The sequence below is a fragment of the Protobothrops mucrosquamatus genome, unplaced genomic scaffold, assembly GCF_001527695.2.
Source record: "Protobothrops mucrosquamatus isolate PMUCROS unplaced genomic scaffold, P.Mucros_1.0 scaffold563, whole genome shotgun sequence".
NCBI classification, from domain to species: domain Eukaryota; kingdom Metazoa; phylum Chordata; class Lepidosauria; order Squamata; family Viperidae; genus Protobothrops; species Protobothrops mucrosquamatus.
In genome coordinates this window covers 119,426-140,807 of record NW_015386866.1, presented here as the reverse complement: position 1 = coordinate 140,807, position 21,382 = coordinate 119,426, and the positions used below count along the sequence as shown (strand labels likewise).

The 21,382-nt window shown below is 39.3% G+C and overlaps 1 protein-coding gene across 1 annotated transcript; it reads right to left on the bottom strand.

The window, feature by feature from the left end:
- Positions 1–8,096: 8,096 nt before the first annotated feature.
- Positions 8,097–14,080, bottom strand: SLC30A1 (solute carrier family 30 member 1). The gene is made up of 2 exons (XM_015817209.1): positions 13,456–14,080; positions 8,097–9,248 (listed from the first exon to the last, which is right to left on the bottom strand). Exons 1-2 carry the CDS (start codon positions 14,078–14,080, stop codon positions 8,350–8,352), a joined length of 1,524 nt encoding a protein of 507 aa, XP_015672695.1. The 3' UTR covers positions 8,097–8,349.
- Between the last annotated feature and the right edge of the window lie 7,302 nt (positions 14,081–21,382).

The window sequence follows — 21,382 nt, the reverse complement described above, 5'->3', positions numbered from 1 at the left end:
CACACAAGGAATTTGTCCCCAGTGCATAAGCTCTCAGTGTACATACAAGCAACAAGTGATAAATCATGATCAAAAAGATATACATATACTTACCCTCTCAAGGGATTTCCATTTTAAAAAATGTGCCAGTGGTCATTGTTTATGAATTATCCAAGATATTTTACCCAGTAGTTGTGGCAAGAATATAATGTTTGCTAAATATTCAAATTAAGCCAGCATATAAATTACTTGTAAAATGGGGGATGGAGAAGACAGCATCTTACTGTATATTCCTTCTAAGTTTCTCCTCTTCTCTGGCACAAAATGACCAGCAATTATCTGATAATTCCAAATGGGAAAGGAAATGATTTTGTTGAGCTGATGCCTTAAGCATAGTTGCATACAAGGCAAGCTACATTTCCTCGATCCCTTTGCACTTGCACTACTCTATAAGGAATACTGTTCTTTCCAAGATTATAAATGCAAGATGACTTAATGGAAAAATGCAGACCCAATTTAGAATAGAGTCACTTATAACAAGCATGACAAGTTTCAGATTCCAAAATAGATAATTGTAAGTTAGGGTTATGTCACTACTGGATTTTGCAAAGATTGCATAACCAGCTTTGTAGCAAGAACTTGTGTTATAGTAGTCTAACCAGCCTTGTAATCGGACCGCAAAGGGGTGGGAAGCCCCTCCCAATTCATTCTAGGCTTTGGAATGTGAACTGAGAAAAAAATGAGTTCCATTTTCTTATTATATAGCATGGAGAAAATATAAATGCTTAACAATACCCATTATATTTGAAACAAAATGGGAAAAAATACAAGAAGACTATTACAAAAGGATAAAGTGTTTTTTTTTTAAAGGAATTGATGTATGGCTTTTTGAATTACATGGTCTTTTGAATATATTGCACTAATATACTGCACTCCAAGCTCCAGCTATACTTGTCAGCACAATTTGACTGAGTCCCACAGACATCATCATGCCTAATATTTGTTACTGTGCATAGTCTATTAAAAACACGCACACCCTCAGACACTTTTCATTAGGACCAAATTGAAATGGAGAAGGTAATACTGCTTACGTGAACAAAAGATGGGGAAAATATATATTATATTATTATATTATATTATTCCCAATTAAATATATTATAAAAAGTAGCATATGAATTATTTGTTTTGAGGACAGTGGTAAATAAACTAAATAAAACTAGTCAAACTGGACAAAAATTACCAGAATAAAACACTGTGTATATGTAGTGAAAGAAAGAGAAGACAGGGGAAGAGAGGAATGGAAAGTTGAATAACAAAGTAATTGAAGGAGGATTGAGCAAGAAAAAATGTTAAGCCAAGAATGAGGAAGTTAAACTAAAAAAAATAAATTAATTGACTATCTGCAAAACAAATTGCTAGTATACATGTAATGCTCAGAAAGAAAATCTGGAGTCAATAAACAAATACCCGCCTATACCCTTTTCTCATTTATTTTTTCTTTTAATTTACAACCACTCCATTCTTTCAAAAATGTGATTGGGATGACCAATCTCAATCTTTTCATTTGCCAAAACTTGAACTAAGATAACCATAATCTATATTAGTAGTCATTGATATCACAAACCACCATAAACCTGTACCGTTCTTATTTAAAACCAACCAAATTACCTGCTGTTACTACTGACACTTAATTTTACCATTCAGTTTAACTCCTTGTTAATTCCTTTGTTAATCCCAGGACTAGTTTCTAAGAATGACTCAAGTTCTAACATTGTGCATGAGAAAAAAATTATGTATCCCAAAAGTGATTTCATTGTGGGCAGCTACAGAACTCTAATCATCACCCAACTATTTTCTATGCTATTCAAATGTCAGCCAAAATTCTGATGTATCCGTCTTTCCTCAAAGTAACTGGTCTTGGGCCATATTCAGCTTTAAATGCAACATCTGAAAAATAGACCAGAAACAAACTGCTCATCAGAATATAGCAAAATAAGGTGCCCAGACCTGAAGCTCCAAGTATATGAAGCGACCCATCTCCTGGCTATGTTGATGATTGTTGGGTTTTTCTGGCAGCTGTGTATATTCATTTTTGTGTATGTATGTTTTAATTTCTTCATTGTCCACCACCCATAGTCACTGAGATGAGCAGTTATATAAATTGGTTAAATCAATAAACAAATATTATTGTCTCTATGGGCCTATAATACAGGCTGGCTCATTTGGCCAAATCGTTCCTTACCCATCAAATATAACTTCCTTTCTGTCAATGCCACCATCTTTTTTCTGGGCGGGGGGAGAAGGTGTCCTTTGGAGTCAGTCGACTGCCTGGACAAGTCCCTGGAGTTTTCTTGACAAGGTTTTTCAGAAGTGGATTGTTATTGCCTCCAACCTGGGGCTGAGACAGAGTGACTGGCCTTAGGTCACCCAGTTGGCTTCATGCCTAAGGAAAGACCAGGATTCAGTCACCAGGTTTCTAGTTTTATGCCTTAACCACTACACCAAGCTGGCTCTTTCAATACATTAACATAGTATTGATATAATATTATTCATACATAACCACTTCAGACTGTTTTAAGCTTCTATTTAAAGTGTTTGCTTCCTCCTTGTGTTATTTAAAATATATCTTATTCTGCAGCTTTGGTGGCAAGACGTTCAAGTATACAAATGCCTTCAGATTTTTTTTTCAGGGAAGACATACCCAGTCTCTAATAAAGTATTAGCACCTACTTGTTTGCCAAGTATTTGCACCTACTTAGCATCCATAGCATTGGGTGTACTTTTGAAATTCCAGGACTCAATACAGTATTGCATATACAGTTTTATCACAACTGCATTAAAAAACATGATTGTGCAATTGAAATTTAAAATAAAGACCTGGTGGAAAATAAACATTACATTTGCATTTAGAATCTCCAAAAGCAAATACACCTCCCAGATCAGCAATTAACACACATAGGGTTGAGGATGGGATTGTTGATATTATAGAGCTGTTTCATAAGTCTATGGGACATCCCTATTTGAAATATTGTGTTTACTTCTGATCACATCATCTTGAAGCTTTGATATAAATCTAGAAGGTCAAAAATACCTTCCTAAAAGAAGACAAAAAAATCTTCTTTGGAGCTTTCTAGAATTATGGAGAACATTTGTTTTGTATGATATTAGAATTTGGAAATATCTAACAAAATGAATAGTATACAGTTTCAAAATGGTTTAGAGATATCATTTCCCACAATGCATTATTTGGTTAATTAATATAAACTCTGGTTTTTATTCTTCAGCTCCCAACTCCCAGAACATTTGAAAAATCAAGATAATCCTGATCCCTATGCCAAACTGACAGGTGTGGTACAAAAAAAAAAAAAAAGAATGGCAGGAAGACTGAGTAAGAAAATAAACTCAGACACATCTTTTAATCTTAAGTCAACATTTATCATCTATTGCAAAGTAATAAATCAACCTGGAGAAAATCTCTCTACACAGCTGCTAATAATGAATATTGACTTGATGACACATAATGGAATTTTAAAGTAAACCATTTATGTTCGTTTTCCTAAGGGCTGTAAATAATAAGGCCTCCTTCAGGTCTAAACAGGTGCTAAGTGAGCACATATATTTCCTTGAAATGATATGGAAGTGGTTTGTCATGACACTCTTCTGAGATTTTTTTTCTTTTATTTCCCAGTATAATCTATAACCCTAAGATTTCTTGATGGCATCCCAAGTACTAACTAGGCCCAATCCTGTTTAATAGTTTGGATCTACCATTATCAGCTAAATTCTGACATCTGCTTTGACTCCAGCTACTATAAAGGTAGACTACTTATATGATTACATTTTGTACATTGAATTGTTCAATTCAGTAGTCTATTGAAAGTGCTGTGACTAAACGAAGCATCTAAATTTAGGTGTGGGATTTCAGATTCCATGAATTTACTGCTATTGCAGAGTATATTAATGGTTCTGAAGATTACATTTTATTATTTTTAAAATGATTGTACATCTACAAAATATTGGATCTAACCGTGCAGTCAGGCTTGAATGATCTTTTTTGTCTTGAAAGACATTCAAAAATATGAAAGCAGAGTTGAAGCTAGTTATTTGGACGGAAGACAATTAGGAAATCCCAAGGCTTTAGATTACCGTAGTTGGACTAAAAACTTGACAAACATTCCCCTTCCAGCTGGATTGGTGCTCGAGATGTTAAGATAAAATAAAACCTTGTGTACACACTCATACCAATTCTGCATTTAACCAAACCTCCATTTATTTAGATAATGTTAACCTCACCAAAGGATTTTAGCAAGTGAAGGAGCTGTTAAACCGGGGGAGACAAAGTACTGTGCCAGTTATCAAGTTTATTTAACAACATTTATTTCCTTCTCAATCTTTAATTTATATGCAAAAAAACCCCACCATAGCATGACTGGTTTAACAGAGGCTCATTGTTATCGAAAGTACTGTAATCAATACAGACATACCATCCAGATCTCCCAAACAATGGTTTCAAACACAACCCCTAGAGTGCAAAAGGTTGCCTCCCTCCCTACAGCAGAGCATGTGGATTTGGAGGCTATGCTTCAGAATATTTTAATATATAAATCCAGCAAGTGGAGAAAAAAAATAAGGCTCACATATTTCTAAAACATGGAAGTGGTCTTCACATGATCAATTTAATAATATAACCTAATATCATACAAATGAATGAAAGCTCCTGTTAACAGTAAGGCTACATTTGGTTTAACACAGAAGAATAATATGATCAAATACCTTATTTCAGGCACATGAAGTATTAGTACCATTCAATCCACCAAGAGGCAATGAGTTAGTGAAAGATAGAAACAATCTACATTATATGTTCTGTAAATGTAAGCCAGAGTCCCAAAAATGCTACATTGATGCTGTTGGGAAATTAAAGCAGCATATTTAAATATTGTACTTAATACCCTTACATATGCAATACATGTTTCATAAAACTTTTAAAAAAAATCAAAAAGGAGATGTAAAGTTAAAATGATTTCCCCCTTCAAGGAGAAGTGTCAAAAAGTGCATTTATCCCCACTGTTTCCCGTTAACTCAATGGACCCAGTACTCGGTTCTTTCCAAAACAGGCCCCAGCTACAAGCTCCATACAGCAAGTTTGCCCAGTGCTCATGGCTAACAGAAACGCAAACCTTAACAAAGAGATCTGGAGCAGTAGTTCTTCAATTAGTTTTGAAGCAGTCCGCAAAGCTTTCGGTAACACTTTTAAACACATAGTCCCACTTTAGAAAGGCATATCTTTCTTTTACAGGCAACTCCTTCAAACACTTAAGTAGTAAAAGATAATCACTTACCATCATTTGAGTATTTACACGTTACATATCATAGAATGACACAGCACTTGATCAATTGTGCATTTGTGATTAAAAGCACATGATGGATATATACACTATAACTTTTGGGGGGGGGAATCATGTGAAATTGCAGCAAAATAGATTTACAGAGCAATCTCATATTTATTGTAGAATGGTTATCACAAAAACACATATGAAGCAGAATGTGTCCACTATCACTGATGTAACTCTAATTGAAACATTCACACACACACCCGACAGTGCCAATCAGAAGAAAAAAAGGCTTGCAAAATTGGCTCCACTATTCAATATGATCAAATACATAAAGAAAAAAGCATCCTGTAGTTAAAAGATATTCAAGATGTTCCATTTTATTTCAAATATAACTAGGAAATGACCTGGCTAATATTCCTGAAACATTCACTGTGAAAATAGGTATGATACAACATATTCTGCCACAAAAACAAGCTGTTGTATAATAAAAAGCAGGACAAAACCTGACAAAATGTAAGATGCTTTCCTATTTTATCACTGTATTACATACTCAAAATTGCTTAAACTTCATGCTTTACTGAGATGATGTAACAAATTTTCTTGTCAAAGAAATGAAAATCAGAAACAGCCTATTACTGTATATTCCACTGTGTACACAAACTAACCTAAATAAAATCAGCCAGTTCATGCTAAAAAGTTAAAAAGTGAGGTTTGTAATTTTTAATGAACACAAACTAAAGCATTCAAAAATTGTGAAGCTTTAGCTGCAAAACGTTTAATTTATAATATTTTATAATATTATTTAGCTTTTTTGTGTGTTCATACATACATACATGCTTGCACATTTCCAGTTCTGGCTCTGTGAATATTACATTGTCCATAAAATAGAAAAACATGAGATTTTCAAAACATTTTTTTCAATCAGGCTAGCAACATGAGAATTATATCACACAATTATTTCATGCTTGTTGGAATGATGTATGGAAACTAATTGTAAGTATTAATAAGTGGCATTTAAACAAAAGAAACACAAATGCCTTGCTTGTATTTGATCATTTTAGAAGTCAAATGTAACACACCATAATGTTAACTATGTAATAGCTTTATTTTGTTAATATAAAGACGGACTGCAACACTTACCACACCTCCTTTCTTTATTTGTTGGCTTTTCTCTATGCGTTTTAGAATCTTTAACTATTGGGGAAAAATGTTAATAGCTCTAAAAATGCTTCAGTATTGACGTTGTCAACTGAGAATTTGTAATCAGCCCTACTTTACAGCTTAAAACATGTAACCAGTGGAACAATATTTAGCTAGAGGTTTATAAATCCATGTACAAATGACTAACAGAATTGAGACGCTCTCCTCTACTTTACAAATACTTTGTAGAATTGCCTTTAAAATCTTTCAAAGATTGAATTAGGTAGGAATTGTGTCGGACTATGCAAACTGTCACAGGTAAAAGTACTGACTGAAGGTTGTTCAGACATCACAGTAACCATAATTTATAATAATGTCCAGCAATCTAATGCTTTCCAAATGTTTCGAACTAATTTATCTCATTGCTCCTAACTATTGGGCATACTATAGATGGTCCAAATCATCTGGAATATAGTTGGAGAAAATGGTTTTACTACAAATGGAATGAAGATTTTGCCTCATATGCCTTCCAGTCCCCTCTTACATGGCTAAAAGAAAACCCAGAAGTATTTGCTTCTCTTATGATAAATCACTTTTGGGCTTTTCCAAACCTGACAAACTGTAGCTAGCAGTAACCGTATTTCTCTGTAAGAATTCCATCCAATTCAATCTCGTCCCTTGAATTTTTGAATTCTTTGAATGTTATTTTGAAAATAAATTAAAATAATGGTTTAGGATTTGGGTAGAACACCAAAGTGAAGCTAATAAGCAAAAATTTATCATTAGTTCCCATGGATGGGCTGGAGAGAATGCATGTGGCCATCGGCTCCAGGTTTGCTGCAATTCATTCCCTCTTCACAAATAAAATGTATCATGATATCTGAACCAGTGCTGCAGGCAGCAATCTTGTTCCATAGGCTGATGTCTAGAATTCACTATGAATTGAATATTTCAGCTAAGTAATTTTATCCAACCAAAAAAATAAATGGCTCAGTTAAGTCATAAATATGTTTACAAAAGTAAGAAATATATTAAAATTTTAGCAAATATATGCTGATGAATTTGATCTGTTACATTTTTTCCATTTTTTTAATTTAAAAATCAGATGCAATCTCTCTATTCCAATACACCACAGATAACACTGCTAAGACAGAGACCAGCTCTGGCTCTCTAGTCCCAGCAAACTCTATTATAGAGTTTAAATTCTAAGATTTATATAATAAGGAAGAAAGGAAAGAGAAAGTGTAACCTATTTTTGTCTTATGTCTTACAGTTCAGATGATATGCAAGTAATTTTCCAATTCATATTTAGTAAGCTGATTTTTGTTAAGTCACAGGGCCAATACGAATATGGGATATTTGTCAATGAAACTGGACATATTTTAAAATGCCATTATTAACACTACATAGTATATTTGTTTTAAAATAGTATTCATTTTCATCTAATAGGAAATGTAACCATGTCCTAAGTGGTTAACCTTTTGAAAAGATTCCATCAAGTTTGGTGTCCTCTTCCGATAGTTGTAATTTTTAAAAAGGTCACACACACACACACATACACAAATCAACAAGCAGAAAGAACAATCCCAATAAGCTTAATACAAACTAATTTCAGGGAAAGGGGGATTATTAAAGAATCATTTTAATTTTTAATTCAATGCATCAGGCATAAAGTTGAAACTGGCTCTGCATTAATGTTGTGCCATTTAGCCTCAAGTTAACACAAACGTTAAGTTATATCAGGACGGCATGTTCTTTTCAACAGGATTTCCCTGTTGTGACAAGGATTGAACTTCAATAATTACATTTCTTTGCAACTTCTCTTTTTAATAATGGTCTTTTTTCTTGCAATTAATTTGTAGTTGAAGCCATACTTCATTCAGCATAACTTTACAAATTACAAAGATGATTCAAACTGTTTGTTGGGATTAGGCTCTGCTTCTAATTTTATAGCAGGTATGCATTCTGATTTAGTCCTCCGGGCTTTGTGATATGGAGAGTCAATAACTATTTCGGAGCAAGAAATACTAACTGAAGGGGACTTTTCTATCTTCTTTCCTGTAGCCTTTTCCAGAGTCCCACAACACTGTTTCAGAGCACACTGAATTCTGCAGGGAAGTTCACATTTACTTACACCTTCATCAGAGCTTACAATGGCAAACTCAGGCTGAATGGTTGTTGCATGTATCCCTTCATCATGAAAAATCTCCTTAATATCTTTTGCCACTTTCATATAGGATTCTGGATCCTTACATTTTATGTGAGCAGTGCCAATTATCCTGCTTCCTGCCAGCTGCCACACATGCAATTCATGGACAGCTTCTACATCTTTCAGTTTACGGAGTTTCTCATTTAAAGAGCGAATATCAATTTGCTTAGGAACAGTTTGCAAAAGAATAAGAGCAGATTCTTTAAGCAGAGGATAAGTAGTATAGAGTAGAATGCACACCATAATCAGACAAAGTGCAGGATCTAAATACAGAACCCAACAAGGACCAGCTACAGGGATTTGCTCTAGTTCCATTGCAGAAAGCTGAGTGGAGTTTTTACAGTGGTCATTAACACAAAGATTGATGCAATCCCCAACCTCCGGGCATGGAGTCCAGTAAGAGTAAAATATTATGGCATTCACTACTACAATAACTGAACCCAAGGCATCTCCAAGAACATGAAGGAACACTCCACGCATATTGAGCTGAGCACTGGTATCTTCGTCAATCTCCATGTCTATAGAGGAGTGACTGCTAATATTTCCATTTGGTTGCAACTCCATTTGGCTGTCTTTTACTACATCACCTGCAAAGACAAGAGCAACATTGTTATGCAAATATGAAATCTGTGACGGAATTAGCAACATTATGTTAATATAGTAAGTGAAGGAGATCAATTAAAAATAGTTTTCTTAGCAGAAATCTGGATCCAGAAGTATTTAAGTTATTATGTCTGCCTTATGGTGACAATAATGATCTCTTCAGGGCTCTAGAACAGGGAGCATAAAGTTTTTCCATAACCTGAACCTATTACAGCATGCTAATGTTTTAGCAAATAACAAAATTATTCTCTTCTCCTTTCAAAATGTTCTAATCTTAAGTGGTAAACTAGAATAGAATGTTATGCAGGACTGCTGATGCAATCCTTTCTAAGTTGGACAAGTGGTTCTTCTCTAGGTCCTGACATTAGCTTCAGACCAAAGGCTTCGAAGCAGCAATCCCCAATCTAAGGCTTTCAGGATACCTTGGATCAACTACCATAATCCCCAGCTACACTGGCAACTCTCTAATAATTAAGGGAGTCAGCTAGCAGTTCTGAAGAATTCCACATTGTGAAAGGCTGCTTTATGATTCACAGCCAATCTCATTGTTCAAGCACTCATTAGCTTTCCTTGATTTATTAAACTAATCAAGGCAAAATTCTAATCATCATAGTTAGAGGTGAATAAAAGAAAAAAAGGAATATGTAGGCATATACTGAAAGTTTTGGAGAAAGAACTATGAAATTTGCTATTTTCAAAAATCTGTTCTCTTGAGCATAATGAACAATTTTCAAAAAATGAGAAGACACTCATACATACACAGAAAAACTACCACTGCAGAGGTACAATGATTTATATATGCCTGAATGCATACTCATTGACATATCAAGGATGCAGTGGAAATTATCAGTCAAAAGGAGAGAGAATTGTTAAGACTAGGAAAATGAAAGCTGATGCCCTCACTGTTGACCATGCTAGTATATGGGAGCTTAAACCAAAACATCAGAAGAGCATCAGTTAGCATATCCTGACCATCATTTTATACTGTTAAGTGCAGTAACTGATACAACATAAGTGAAATGCAAAATATTCTGGATTTTGATATTAGGTTTTGCTTCCAATCACACTAGTGGTCCTGAACTAATTCACAATGATCCAGAAAAATGATCTTCATCCATCTCTCTTCTCCTTGTACAACGTAGCACTACTTCCAGTGAATTCTCCCCCAGAAGATGGGGTGGAGGGAAGGGAGACAAACTTTTCTATTCAGGGAAGTTTGGCAGTTTCTGAGTTTATTCATGTTTGCTTTTCAAGTGATTTTGAGAAGCAAGAATCCCATGGCCAGCTCCAATGGCTGGGAAAGAGAAGAAGAGGTAAATCAATTTAAAAAGCTGCAAGGAAATTAAAGAAAGTAGTCATTGTTCTTCCCTGTAGCTAGCCCCCATGTGGTTAGGCTGAATTATTGTGGAAGACCACCTGCTATGGATTAAATAGATAGGAAGAAACTAGAGGCATTTTCACATGTGCACTATGCATATACTCATGAACCTGGCCTCTCAATAGTCAGTCGCTGAGGATATGCTAGAAAGACTTGATCTACTCAAGCCCCCCCCCTCAGGCAAGCCTTAGTCACAGTGCCTAATCTAAAAAAAGTGACAATTGAAGCCAATAAAAATAACCAGAAAATTGCCAAGTGAAAGTATTGCATACAAAAGAATGCCAAAAATACTATGAGGATGAAGTAGCATTTAGTACAAATAATGTCCTGAAAGAATATACTGTAGGTCATTTACATTAAAGAAAGTTAATAAAAGAACAAAATGATGAAGCATCATCATCATCATCTGAGAAAAAATCTACACTCAGAATATCACTGTTCTGAGCTTCCCATATAACATCATATAACAGACTAAATTTATTTTTTCCCACATCAAAAATACTGTCCAAATACAGTACATGCTGACTATAGTAAGACAAACATGCCAAACAAATCGTAATTATTGCATAGGAAAATTTGCATTCAGTATTTTTTTTTCAGAAAACCCAAATTTTGGGGAAGGAACTATATAAAACTGCAGATGGAACAAGAGGGAATGAAAATTGCCTTTTTGCCCACACTCTCAGTGACATTCTAAATTTGGATTAGCAGCATTCTGCAGGCAAAAAATAAGCAATTGTTTTCATACTGAAAAACAAAAAGGACAAAACAGCTATTATATCAAGAGAGACCATTTGTCTGTGTGTTGTATTACAAAATGGGTTTAAGAGTAGTTATGTTGTAGATACTGATGAGAAGAATGCTATTGGCTCAATGATTCCAGCAATGTAACTGGAGGAACTTGAATCATCTCCCACACTCATTTCATTAAACTGACTCCACCTCTATAATGATTTTTACAACTCCCAATGGTGGAGATCAAGAGTTAAGTTTATGGGTGCTGAAAACAGCAATTATATATGTATTAATATACCAGGAATGCTGTACATGTGCTCCTAGCTAAAGATGTGAGCCTAAAACTTTCAAGCTTTAACAGCCACTACAGGGACTTCTTAAGGAGACATGTTTGTTCTTAGAATCATTACCCATAAATACCAATATTCCTAAGATAGACCTACTTTTTAAATGTAGTGGTGGGGTGGGGGTGGGACAAATACAGCTGCATAATCATACCGGCACTATGGATCTTATTGCATAAATCATCCAACGATGATTCCAAGGCCAAATGCAAACTTTAAAAAATCATAAATGATAACACTCATGCCAATAGATGAACAGTGGTAATAAATCCTACTAACCAAGCTGCTTTAGAAATTATCTCAGAACTTTGATTAAATTATGAATCAACATTTCTATATTAAACTAAATTACAATTATATTGACTACAGAACATTGCCACAGGAATTAATTTCCATGACAAGGAATAAGTTCTACATCTGCAATGTAACTAGCCCTTAAAGGAACAATTCTGCATTTATTTTATTATATTTATATTTTGCCTTTCACTCAGAAGATAAAAGTGGCATACAAAGAACTTGCATTTCCTATTTTTCCCCAAAAACGTACTGTGAAGTATGTTGGCCTAAGAGGAAGGCAACAATCCTATGAACCAATGAACTTCCATGGCAGAGGGTGGAGTAGAAATTAAGAGCAAGAACCAGCACTAGCTCTCAAATAGCAATCCAAATAATTTTGTCCAAAAAAATAGATGATTTGATGATTCAATCTTTAATGACAACAGACTTAAGAAAGGGATTAAATCAGAATAAATGCTGCAGAAAACCTATTGGTGGCCTACACTGATGGCTTCTCAATATTTCATGTCAGTAAAAAAGCTATAGACTACATAATTGGGTAAAGAATGACAAGTATTCTGTGTATGCTCAGAGAGAAGTGCATACCAGATCTACCATGACAGCTGGTGTCTATGTATAAGTTCTATGTTAAATTTTGCTGCTGGAAAAAATTCTTCAAGCAATGAACCAACATTACACAAAGGCTGCTAGTTGTTGAGACACATGGAAGGAAAGTGCAAGTGAAGAGGAACTCTGAAGAAATTCTCTTCTATACAAGGAACATTGTTTAGCCATTTTAATGACATTAAATTCACTACAGTACAGGAAAGTTCTCTAAAACCTTTCAGAGTATTTGCTTTTGTGTTTTAGTGAAAGTGGGGTTCAAGAAGAGTTTTTTGTTCTCAAGTAATCGATGACCATTTCCCATATGCCAGGTTTTCAGAATTCAGTCCGATTACGGCCTAATGAAGAATCCTGGAAAGGCCTACAGCAATACTTAAGGTCATTAAGATCAAGGCAATATAGTGAAGAAATGATTAATAGAACCCATTAGAGAAAAAGTTGTCATCCCCCCAGAGCAAAAGATGCTCAAAGTGTCTGCTGGGGCATGATGAGGTAACAGTAACCATGGCAGTGGGGTTGCCAAGACAGTAAATTAGGGTCAGCATGGCACAATCGCAGAGGAAAGGCAGATCACCAAAGGGTAAAATCTCTCCCATGATCAGACCAAGGGGAAGTCACAATCCCCTTTGGGTCAGGAGGGCTCGGTTATAACTATCCTTTTATCGTCTTTATTTGTGCGGGCAAGATGGGATTCAAGCCCAAGGTTTTTCCCTGGCTTAAGAAGAGCACTTTCTGAGGCAGGCTTGGATCTAGGTACCTCTAAACATGATCAGATCAAGGTAGAAGCCCCTCCGCATCTGCACCCCACCCCAACCAAGCCCTTCCTCAGCTCACCCAGCTTCTCCAGGCTGACTCCATTGGAGCTGTTGAAATTGTCCACCAGGGTGTTGGTCTCCTCTTCTTTATGTAGGTCGCCGGGAGGCGGCTCCGCCTTGCCTCGGGCACCGCTCCGGCGGTGGCTTCCCCCTCCGCCGTTCCCGCCATGCGAATGGCCGTGGCCGCCGGCGCCGTGCTGGTGGAAGAGGCAGAGCCCCAGGACGTTGATGAGCAGCCCGGCGGCTCCGACGCCGATGACCACCAAGGGCTGCTCGATCTCATGGGGCTCGGTGAAGCGCTCGATGGCTTCCAGGAAGATGGTGAAGCAGAGCGCGGTCAGGAAGACGGCGTTGACCAGGGCGCCCATCACCTCGGCCCGCACCCAGCCGAAGGTGTTCTTCTTGGTGGCGCGGGTGCGCTGGGCGAAGCGCACGGCCACCAGGGCCACCACCAGAGCCATCACGTCGGAGAGCATGTGGAAGGAGTCCGAGAGCATGGCGAGGGAGGCCGTCAGGCGGCTCACCACCACCTCCACCACGAAGAAGCCGAAAGTCAGCGCCAGCATGCACATCAGGCGCACCCGCCGACGGCCGTGCCGCCGCCGAGCCGGAGCCGGCCGCTCGCCCGGGCTCTCCACGCCCATGCTGCCGGCCTGCGGAGCCACTCAGCCGCCTAGCAAAGGCGCCGCCGCCGCCGCCGCGCCGAATCTGCGAGGGAAGATGAGCCGGGTAAGCAACGCCTCTCGTCGGCCGGCCGAGGCGCCGCGGCCGCTGCCGCCGGTGAAACCACCCCGCTAGTGGCGCGGCTAGTCTCCGCAGTAATCTTCCACCAGCGCCGGGGCTACTGCTCGCCCACGGGCCAAAAGGCTTGTGATCGTCACTATCGACGAACCGTCTCTCTGTGGCTCCGCCGCCGCGCCGTCTCCCTTCTATATAGACCGCCTTCCGAGAAGCGGCGGCAACCACCCCGCCGCTCTTTGCAGACGGTTTGAAACTAAACTTTGCACCCGAACCCCCTAACACTCCTTTCCACACGGAACCCCAGAGCCACCCGCCGCTAAGCTCCGCCTCTCTGGATCTTCCTCATTGGCTACGACCCCGGCAACCGGGCGGCCCCGCTCACACCTCCCGGCGCGATTGGCCTCCGGGGATTGTCTCGCCAAACCATCCGCCATGCCTCCAGACGGCTTTCCGATTGGCCTGGCTAACCTCAGGCTTTTCGGAGGTCCCGCCTAAGAGGCAGGGCGATCGTTTTGATTGGAAGAGGTGCTCGGTCGCGATCTATGGCATCCTATCAATCTTCTCTTTGGAGCCGCCTCCGAAAGAGTTATTTTTTTCGGGACTGGTGCAAAAGGCGGTGGCGGGCATCGAACGGAACGTTTCCCCCCTTTTTTTTTTCCTTCGCCCTTCCCCCCCCCCCAGCCCACCCTTCGCCCTGGTTTTCCACACGCCCCGCCAGGCGGAGGCGGCCCTTCCTTCCAAAAACTGCTTGGCGCTCGGCCCCAACTTCCCCTTTTCCCTCGGTGACACTGACAGCTCCCCCCCCCACCTCCGTGTCTTGCCACCGCACCATGACGTGGAATAAGACCGGGGGAAGGGGAGCTGGAAAGGGGCCAGGGCGAGCTGGAACCTGCCAGTGTGCACGCGACACGCAAAAGCCCTGGATCCGTATCTGCCGAGTAACCCTGCTGGGTGTGAAATAAAGAAAACTGCTGAGGTTCGCAAGCCTGCCTTTCCTGCAAAGGAAGCTCCGGATCAGGATGCGTGTCTGCCCTAAGGGTTGCTCTCACGCCATTCCTGCGAAGTATTTTAAGCCGAGGGAAGAAGGGCGGCCCTCGGTCCTCCACTGGGGCCTCGAGAAGAATATGGATTTCTTTTTTCTTAGTTCAACTCTGAATGGGTTGTTATTGGAACGGTTTGAAAAGGTTTCCGGAGAGACCTGTTAGTGTTGGTGGCCATCGCATCAAGCAACAACTACACAGTTTGCAACGACTTGTTTCCAACTCGGTGCTTTAACCACTACCCCAAACTGTCTCCTTAGCCTTTTTAAGATGCTATAAGCATTAAACGGTGTCTCTGGGATTGGACGATGATCACAAGGAACTCATGAAGTGCATTGGGAAAGTGATGGGTTTGTGGTTACAGCTTGTGTTTTATCTTTTCTGGGGTGTTATTATTATTATTTTTTTGTGCCACACCAGGTGGCAGCACCTGGCTGATAGAAAAAAGCTAAGTGGAGTCAGGCCCAATTAGTGCTTGGTGGAGTTCCCCAGGAAATACTGAGATTTCGGTGTAGATGGAGAAGTGTATATATATATATGAGTCTTTGGTCATTCGGGTTTTCTCCCGTGTAAGATTAGAAGTGTCATAGCGACGTTTCGATGAAATCACATTCATCATCGAAACGTCGCTATGACACTTCTAATCTTACACGGGAGAAAACCCGAATGACCAAAGACTCACATATAAACACCCGTGAAAACCTCAGAAAACATATATATATATATATATATAGGCTCCCTCAGAGAGGGTACGCAATCTGGGTGTCCTCCTGGACCCACGGCTGACACTGGAAGACCAGTTGGCAGCCGTGGCCAGGGGGGCGTTTTATCAGGTACGCCTGATCTACCAGTTGCGGCCTTTTCTGGACCGGGACGCCTTGCGCACAGTCACCCATGCCCTTGTCACCTCCCGCCTGGACTACTGCAATGCTNGGTACGCTCCCACAGAGTGGGTCTCCTCAGGGTGCCGTCAGCCAGACAGTGCCGGCTGGCGACCCCCAGGGGGAGGGCCTTCTCGGTGGGAGCTCCCACCCTATGGAACGAACTACCCCCAGAGATCAGGGTGATCCCGGATCTCCCTTCCTTCCGCCGCGCCCTTAAGACATGGTTATTTCAGCTAGCAGGACTGGCCCAAGGGGTAATTTTTAGCTGGGTTTTAAAATAATTTTTAAAATAACAAAGGCCAAATTAATATTTCCTTTTAATTATGTTTTTAATGATGGTATTTTTTGTATTTTTGTATCTGTTTTTATTAGGCTGTTAGCCGCCCTGAGTCCGCAAGGAGAAGGGCGGGGTAAAAATACAATAAATAATAATAATAATATACACACACACCCTGGAAGGAGGCAATGCAAACAATTTAATTGCTACAAAGTTTATGGTTGTGTCCAAGGCCAGAGACTAAATGCAGCCCAGCAGAGTCTTTGCCTTTACAGTTTTCTATGCTGTGGTGACATAATTACAAAGGATAAAACCTTTCTTTTTTATATAACTGTATTGATTTTCAAAAACAGAATTAAAAGTTAGACAAGAATAGGAAGGCAGTTGAAAACAAGGATTCATGAACATCGATGCAGTTAAACAGCACGATCAAAAATCCCTGATCTCAAGCCACATTTACAATGAATAATACCAGTTCGACTGGAAAGGAACAAAAATCATTGGCCATGCCAACATCTGCCACATGTGAATTTATTGAAGCCTGGTATTCTCCATTTTCTTTCCACTCTCTTTGCTGATGATGATCTTGAAATTGAAACTGAATTTAGCTTTTAGGAGAAGTCTCTGTTTTCAAGGAAAAGGAAGGAATCTGCCAGATAAATCAAGGGGAAACCCAAGATATGTTATGTAAGACTATCAGTGGATTCTGGTTGTTATTTCTTGTAAGAATAGAATAGAATAGAATAGAATAGAATAGAATAGAATAGAATAGAATAGAATAGAATAGAATAGACGGATAGGATAGGATAGGAATAGAGATAGAACCTTGGAGGTCTTAGTCCAGCCTGCTGCTCAAGCAGGAGAACTTATACAATTTAAGATAACTGACTATCTAGTCCAGGCATGTCAAACTCGCGATGTCATGTGACGTCACGTGACGTATCAGGACTTTTTCCCCATTGCTGGCAATGGGGTGGGCACAGTTTTAGCATGACGCAGGCCAGCAGTTTGACATGCCTGGTCTAGTCTTTTCTTAAAAACCTCCAGTGATTTCTGAATGCAAGCTCTTCCACTGGTTAATTGTCCTCACTGTTAGGAAGTTTCTTCTTAATTCCAGGTTGCGTCTCTCTTTGATTAGCTTCCAACCATTGTTTCTTGTCCTGCCCTCATGCTTTGGAGAATAATTTGACCCCCTCTTCTTCGTGGCAGCCCCTCAAATGCTAGTAAAAGAACAATTAACAAGCATATTGATTTAGCTCCAGCATATGAATATGTAAGAAACCAGACCATTTGAATGACCAATCAACAAGAGAACCAATCAGCTGCTCAGAATTTAAATATAGCTCTAAATGAACAACCAATCGCACAACCAACTGACCATACTGGCACACAAGATATATGTAAAGAGGAATAGGACAAGAAAATCCTGTGATGATGTTACTAGTCTGGTAACAAAATGTTGGGAACTAAATGGCAAGCTCAGAGAGCAAACCACTGCCAAAAATCTAAAACCCAAGCTACAAGTATTTTCTGTTATTTCAAAGAATAAAAAGAGTTGAAAAATAAAGAAAAATTAAGACAAATCAGAAGTGCAAAAAAAGAAAACTATCTTTTTTTGCATGTTCCTTTTCCTTTTCTATTTCTTTTTGCACTTCTATATTATTTCTTGTTCTTTTTGCATAACTTTTCTTTTCATGCTTTCTGTTTCTATTACTATCATCTAGTGACCATTTGAAGTTACAAGGGGACTGAAAATTGACTTATGGCTGGGTTGGTTTTTTTTTTTTTACATAACTGTTACAGCATCCCCATGGTCACTTGTTCAAAATTTGGATGCTTGGCAACTGGAAGGTATTGATGACAGTTGCCGTGTCCTGGGGTCATGTGATCACTTTTTGCAAACTTCTAACAAGCAAAGTCAATGGTGAAGTCAGAATTACTTAATAACTGTTACTAATGTAACAACTGCACTGATTCACTTAAGTGTGACAAGAAAGATGTAAAATGAGGCAAAACTCACTTAACAACTTCCTTGCTTAGCAATGGGAATTTGGGACTCAATTGTTGTCATACATTGAATACTAGCTATATGTGCTTCATTAATTGTAGAAAAGTTTTTGATTGTATCAATCACATGAATTTATGGAAAGTTCTGAAAAAATGGGAATGCCAGAACATCTCATTGTACTCCTGAGATATTTAATTAATTTAATTTTTACTAATAATATACTTAGAGACTTTCTGTATGAATTGGATACAGTGGTAATGGAATGTTACATTAAACCCAGATTTTCATACTAACTACACTGTTTAGTTCCCAAGATATTCCTCCTACATGTAGAAGCCATACTGATCTGAAATTGGCTCTTTCCTTCAGCGTACTTACAACATTGTGGGTTTTGTCTACAATTTGGGAAGCTGAATTAATTATTGGTGCAAGTCTTGCTCCGAAAGAAACACTGAAAAGACAGTTTTTCAATATTTCCTTTGAAGCTGTGGGGTGAGCAATTTCCCTCTTAACCAAGTGTGCTTGCCACTGTCCTCATCCTTCCCAGCTGCTCTGAGAGATAACTTTATAACCTGATCAACAGCCACCTGTAGCTGATTAAAAAAAATAGTCTCTATGAAACGCAAGCATGATAGGGAAGATAGAAGGAAGAAAGTGGTTGGCTGCAATTTTCTGTACTGTTGTCTTGAGGCAGATGGAGCAACTAGCAACACTGGAGAACAAGAGCCAATAGTGGGAACTATTGAAGCAGGAGAAAACTGCAGAAAAGGATGAGGATGGTTGGAAGTACTCTTGAACTTTCTATGTTGCTTTGTTTTTCCGCACATAAAAAGAACATCACATCACCTAGAAATGTCACAATGGGACACCAAGACAGTCCTTCTCTTTAGCTGTGGTTCAGTGACTGAACCTTTAAGTTTCTTCACAGATTTGCAAATCTCCTTTATCATCACTTACAGCAGGCATGTCAAACTCGTGACGTCATGTGACGTATCGCGACGTATCGTGACTTTTTCCCCATTGCCGGCAATGGGGTGGGCGCGGTTTCAGTATGATGCATCCGGCCCAAGGGCCAGCAGTTTGACATGCCTGACTTACAGTCTTGGCTGTGACATAGAACAGACAACTGAATTTGGTGTGTGGGGGGAAATCATTAGCTTTTCTTTTTCTTTCTGTGAACTTCCTTTGCAAATAACTAATTATGCAGGCCTCATCTTGTTCAAATGGTAAGGAAACAACTTTTATAGGAAAGAATCATATTTTATATTATAAACTAATAAAACTTTAAAATAAAAAAAGGAAAGAAAGGGAGTTGTGAGTTGGCCATTTTGGTATCAGTGTACTAATCAGAACAAAAGAAAGTACAGTCAGAACATCCTGAAACTGTTTGCTTTTCAATCTGTTGGAAAGAAGTTTATTGTATTGGAAAGACGTTTATTGTATTCTACTAGGAAACAATCACTTAGAACTAATAGTTCACATTTGCTGTTTTAACTCATTACTACTTGTTCTGTTTCCAAGTAAGAGGCATTGAGACGAGCAGGAGTAACAAATAGTCTTGTCTTTATTATATTCACAACAGAACCAAAAAACAAATGGCGCGGATTGTTCTTATACCCCCCTTGCAGGGACAGTCACGGCCAATCAATGCAAGGCATTTCTCCTGCCGTGCGCGTGCGCACAAGGCAGGAGACAGCATGTCTGGTCTCGGGCATTCACATGTCTGCCCGGGCCTTTCTGCAGCCTCCTGCGCCTGCTGAATGACTCAGCAGGCCCAGGACATAACACTACTGTTATGTGTTTGAGAAGGCTTAGTTTTGGGAAGTTAAAACTTTTGGGAAGATAAAAAAAGCATTTAAATACAATTAGAAAGCATAGTTTTAAGTTGTAAAAAAATGGCAAATGGTCTATATAGTAAAGATGCATTCTAGCATTCACAACTTGATGGAACAAAGCATTTGTTCCCCTATGTAGAGCAAAGTTCCAAAGTGATGGTTCTACCATAAATAAAAACCCTATATTTCGGAGACTTCCGGTGGCAGGCGACTTCGCTGGACGCAGCTGTTTGCTGCTCCCGCCTGTTTCTGCGTAAAAGCCGTTTTGACAGCCTGCATCAGCTGTCAAACGGCTTGATACCTTTCCCCTGGGCATAGGGGGATAGGTGAGCTACCCGAGGTAGGAGTTGAGTTCCCGAGTCGTCCCTTGTGGACGATGTAGGTGAGAACTCCTCTGGAGCCTCGGGCTTCTCCGCGATCCAGGACGCCTTCGCCGTAGCGAAGCTAGAAGCCGCCGCCACCGCTGCAACTTAAAGATAACTCTGAGTTTGCCTTGTAAGCAGACGAACCGACCCTGGAAGTCTGTTTTGTATTTTTTGGACTATACTCTAACTTGGATAATACGTTCTTCCCTATATCTGAGTTGGATTGAGGGAAAGTGAACTTAAAATGGCGATGGCTTGATACTTTTCAGCAAGAAGTGAAAGTGATTTCCGGTTTGAACTTTTGTTACTTTTAACTGGCGCATTATCTGCTTTGGCTGAATTGCCTATAAGACTTTTTAACAAATTGGACTTTATTGCAAATATGGCTTCGAAAAAAACTGCGCCTTCGACTGTAAAATATACATCTCCGATGACCCAGACACCTCAGCCAACTTCAAAAACTTCCCACCCGTCACACCCTCCATCTTCTTCGTCTCCACCGCCCTCCGGCAGAGAGCTGCAGGATTTGATGGCTGCAACTATTAAGCAAATGACCGAGATGTTTCAAGAGATGGATGTTAAAATGCAAAATAGATCTGATCAACTATCGCAGCAACAATTGGATTTATCACAACAACAGCAAGATCTAGCACAGAAGCAGGATGATTATTGTGCGAATGTGGCAACTGCTTTTAAAGGTTTGGCTGACTATGTGGACGCAATAGCAGAAAGGGTGGAAGAGAATGAGCAAAAAGCAGAAGGAAGTGACCATAGACTTGAGCTTGTAGAGGAGAGT

Bases quoted from the DNA above. Each gene is read 5' to 3' on its own strand.
- SLC30A1 (XM_015817209.1), bottom strand. From the start codon at position 14,080: ATGGGCGTGGAGAGCCCGGGCGAGCGGCCGGCTCCGGCTCGGCGGCGG. The intron at 9,249-13,455 runs GTGAGCTGAGGA...TTGTCTTTGCAG, and splicing joins AGTCAGCCTGGAGAAGCTGG to GTGATGTAGTAAAAGACAGC.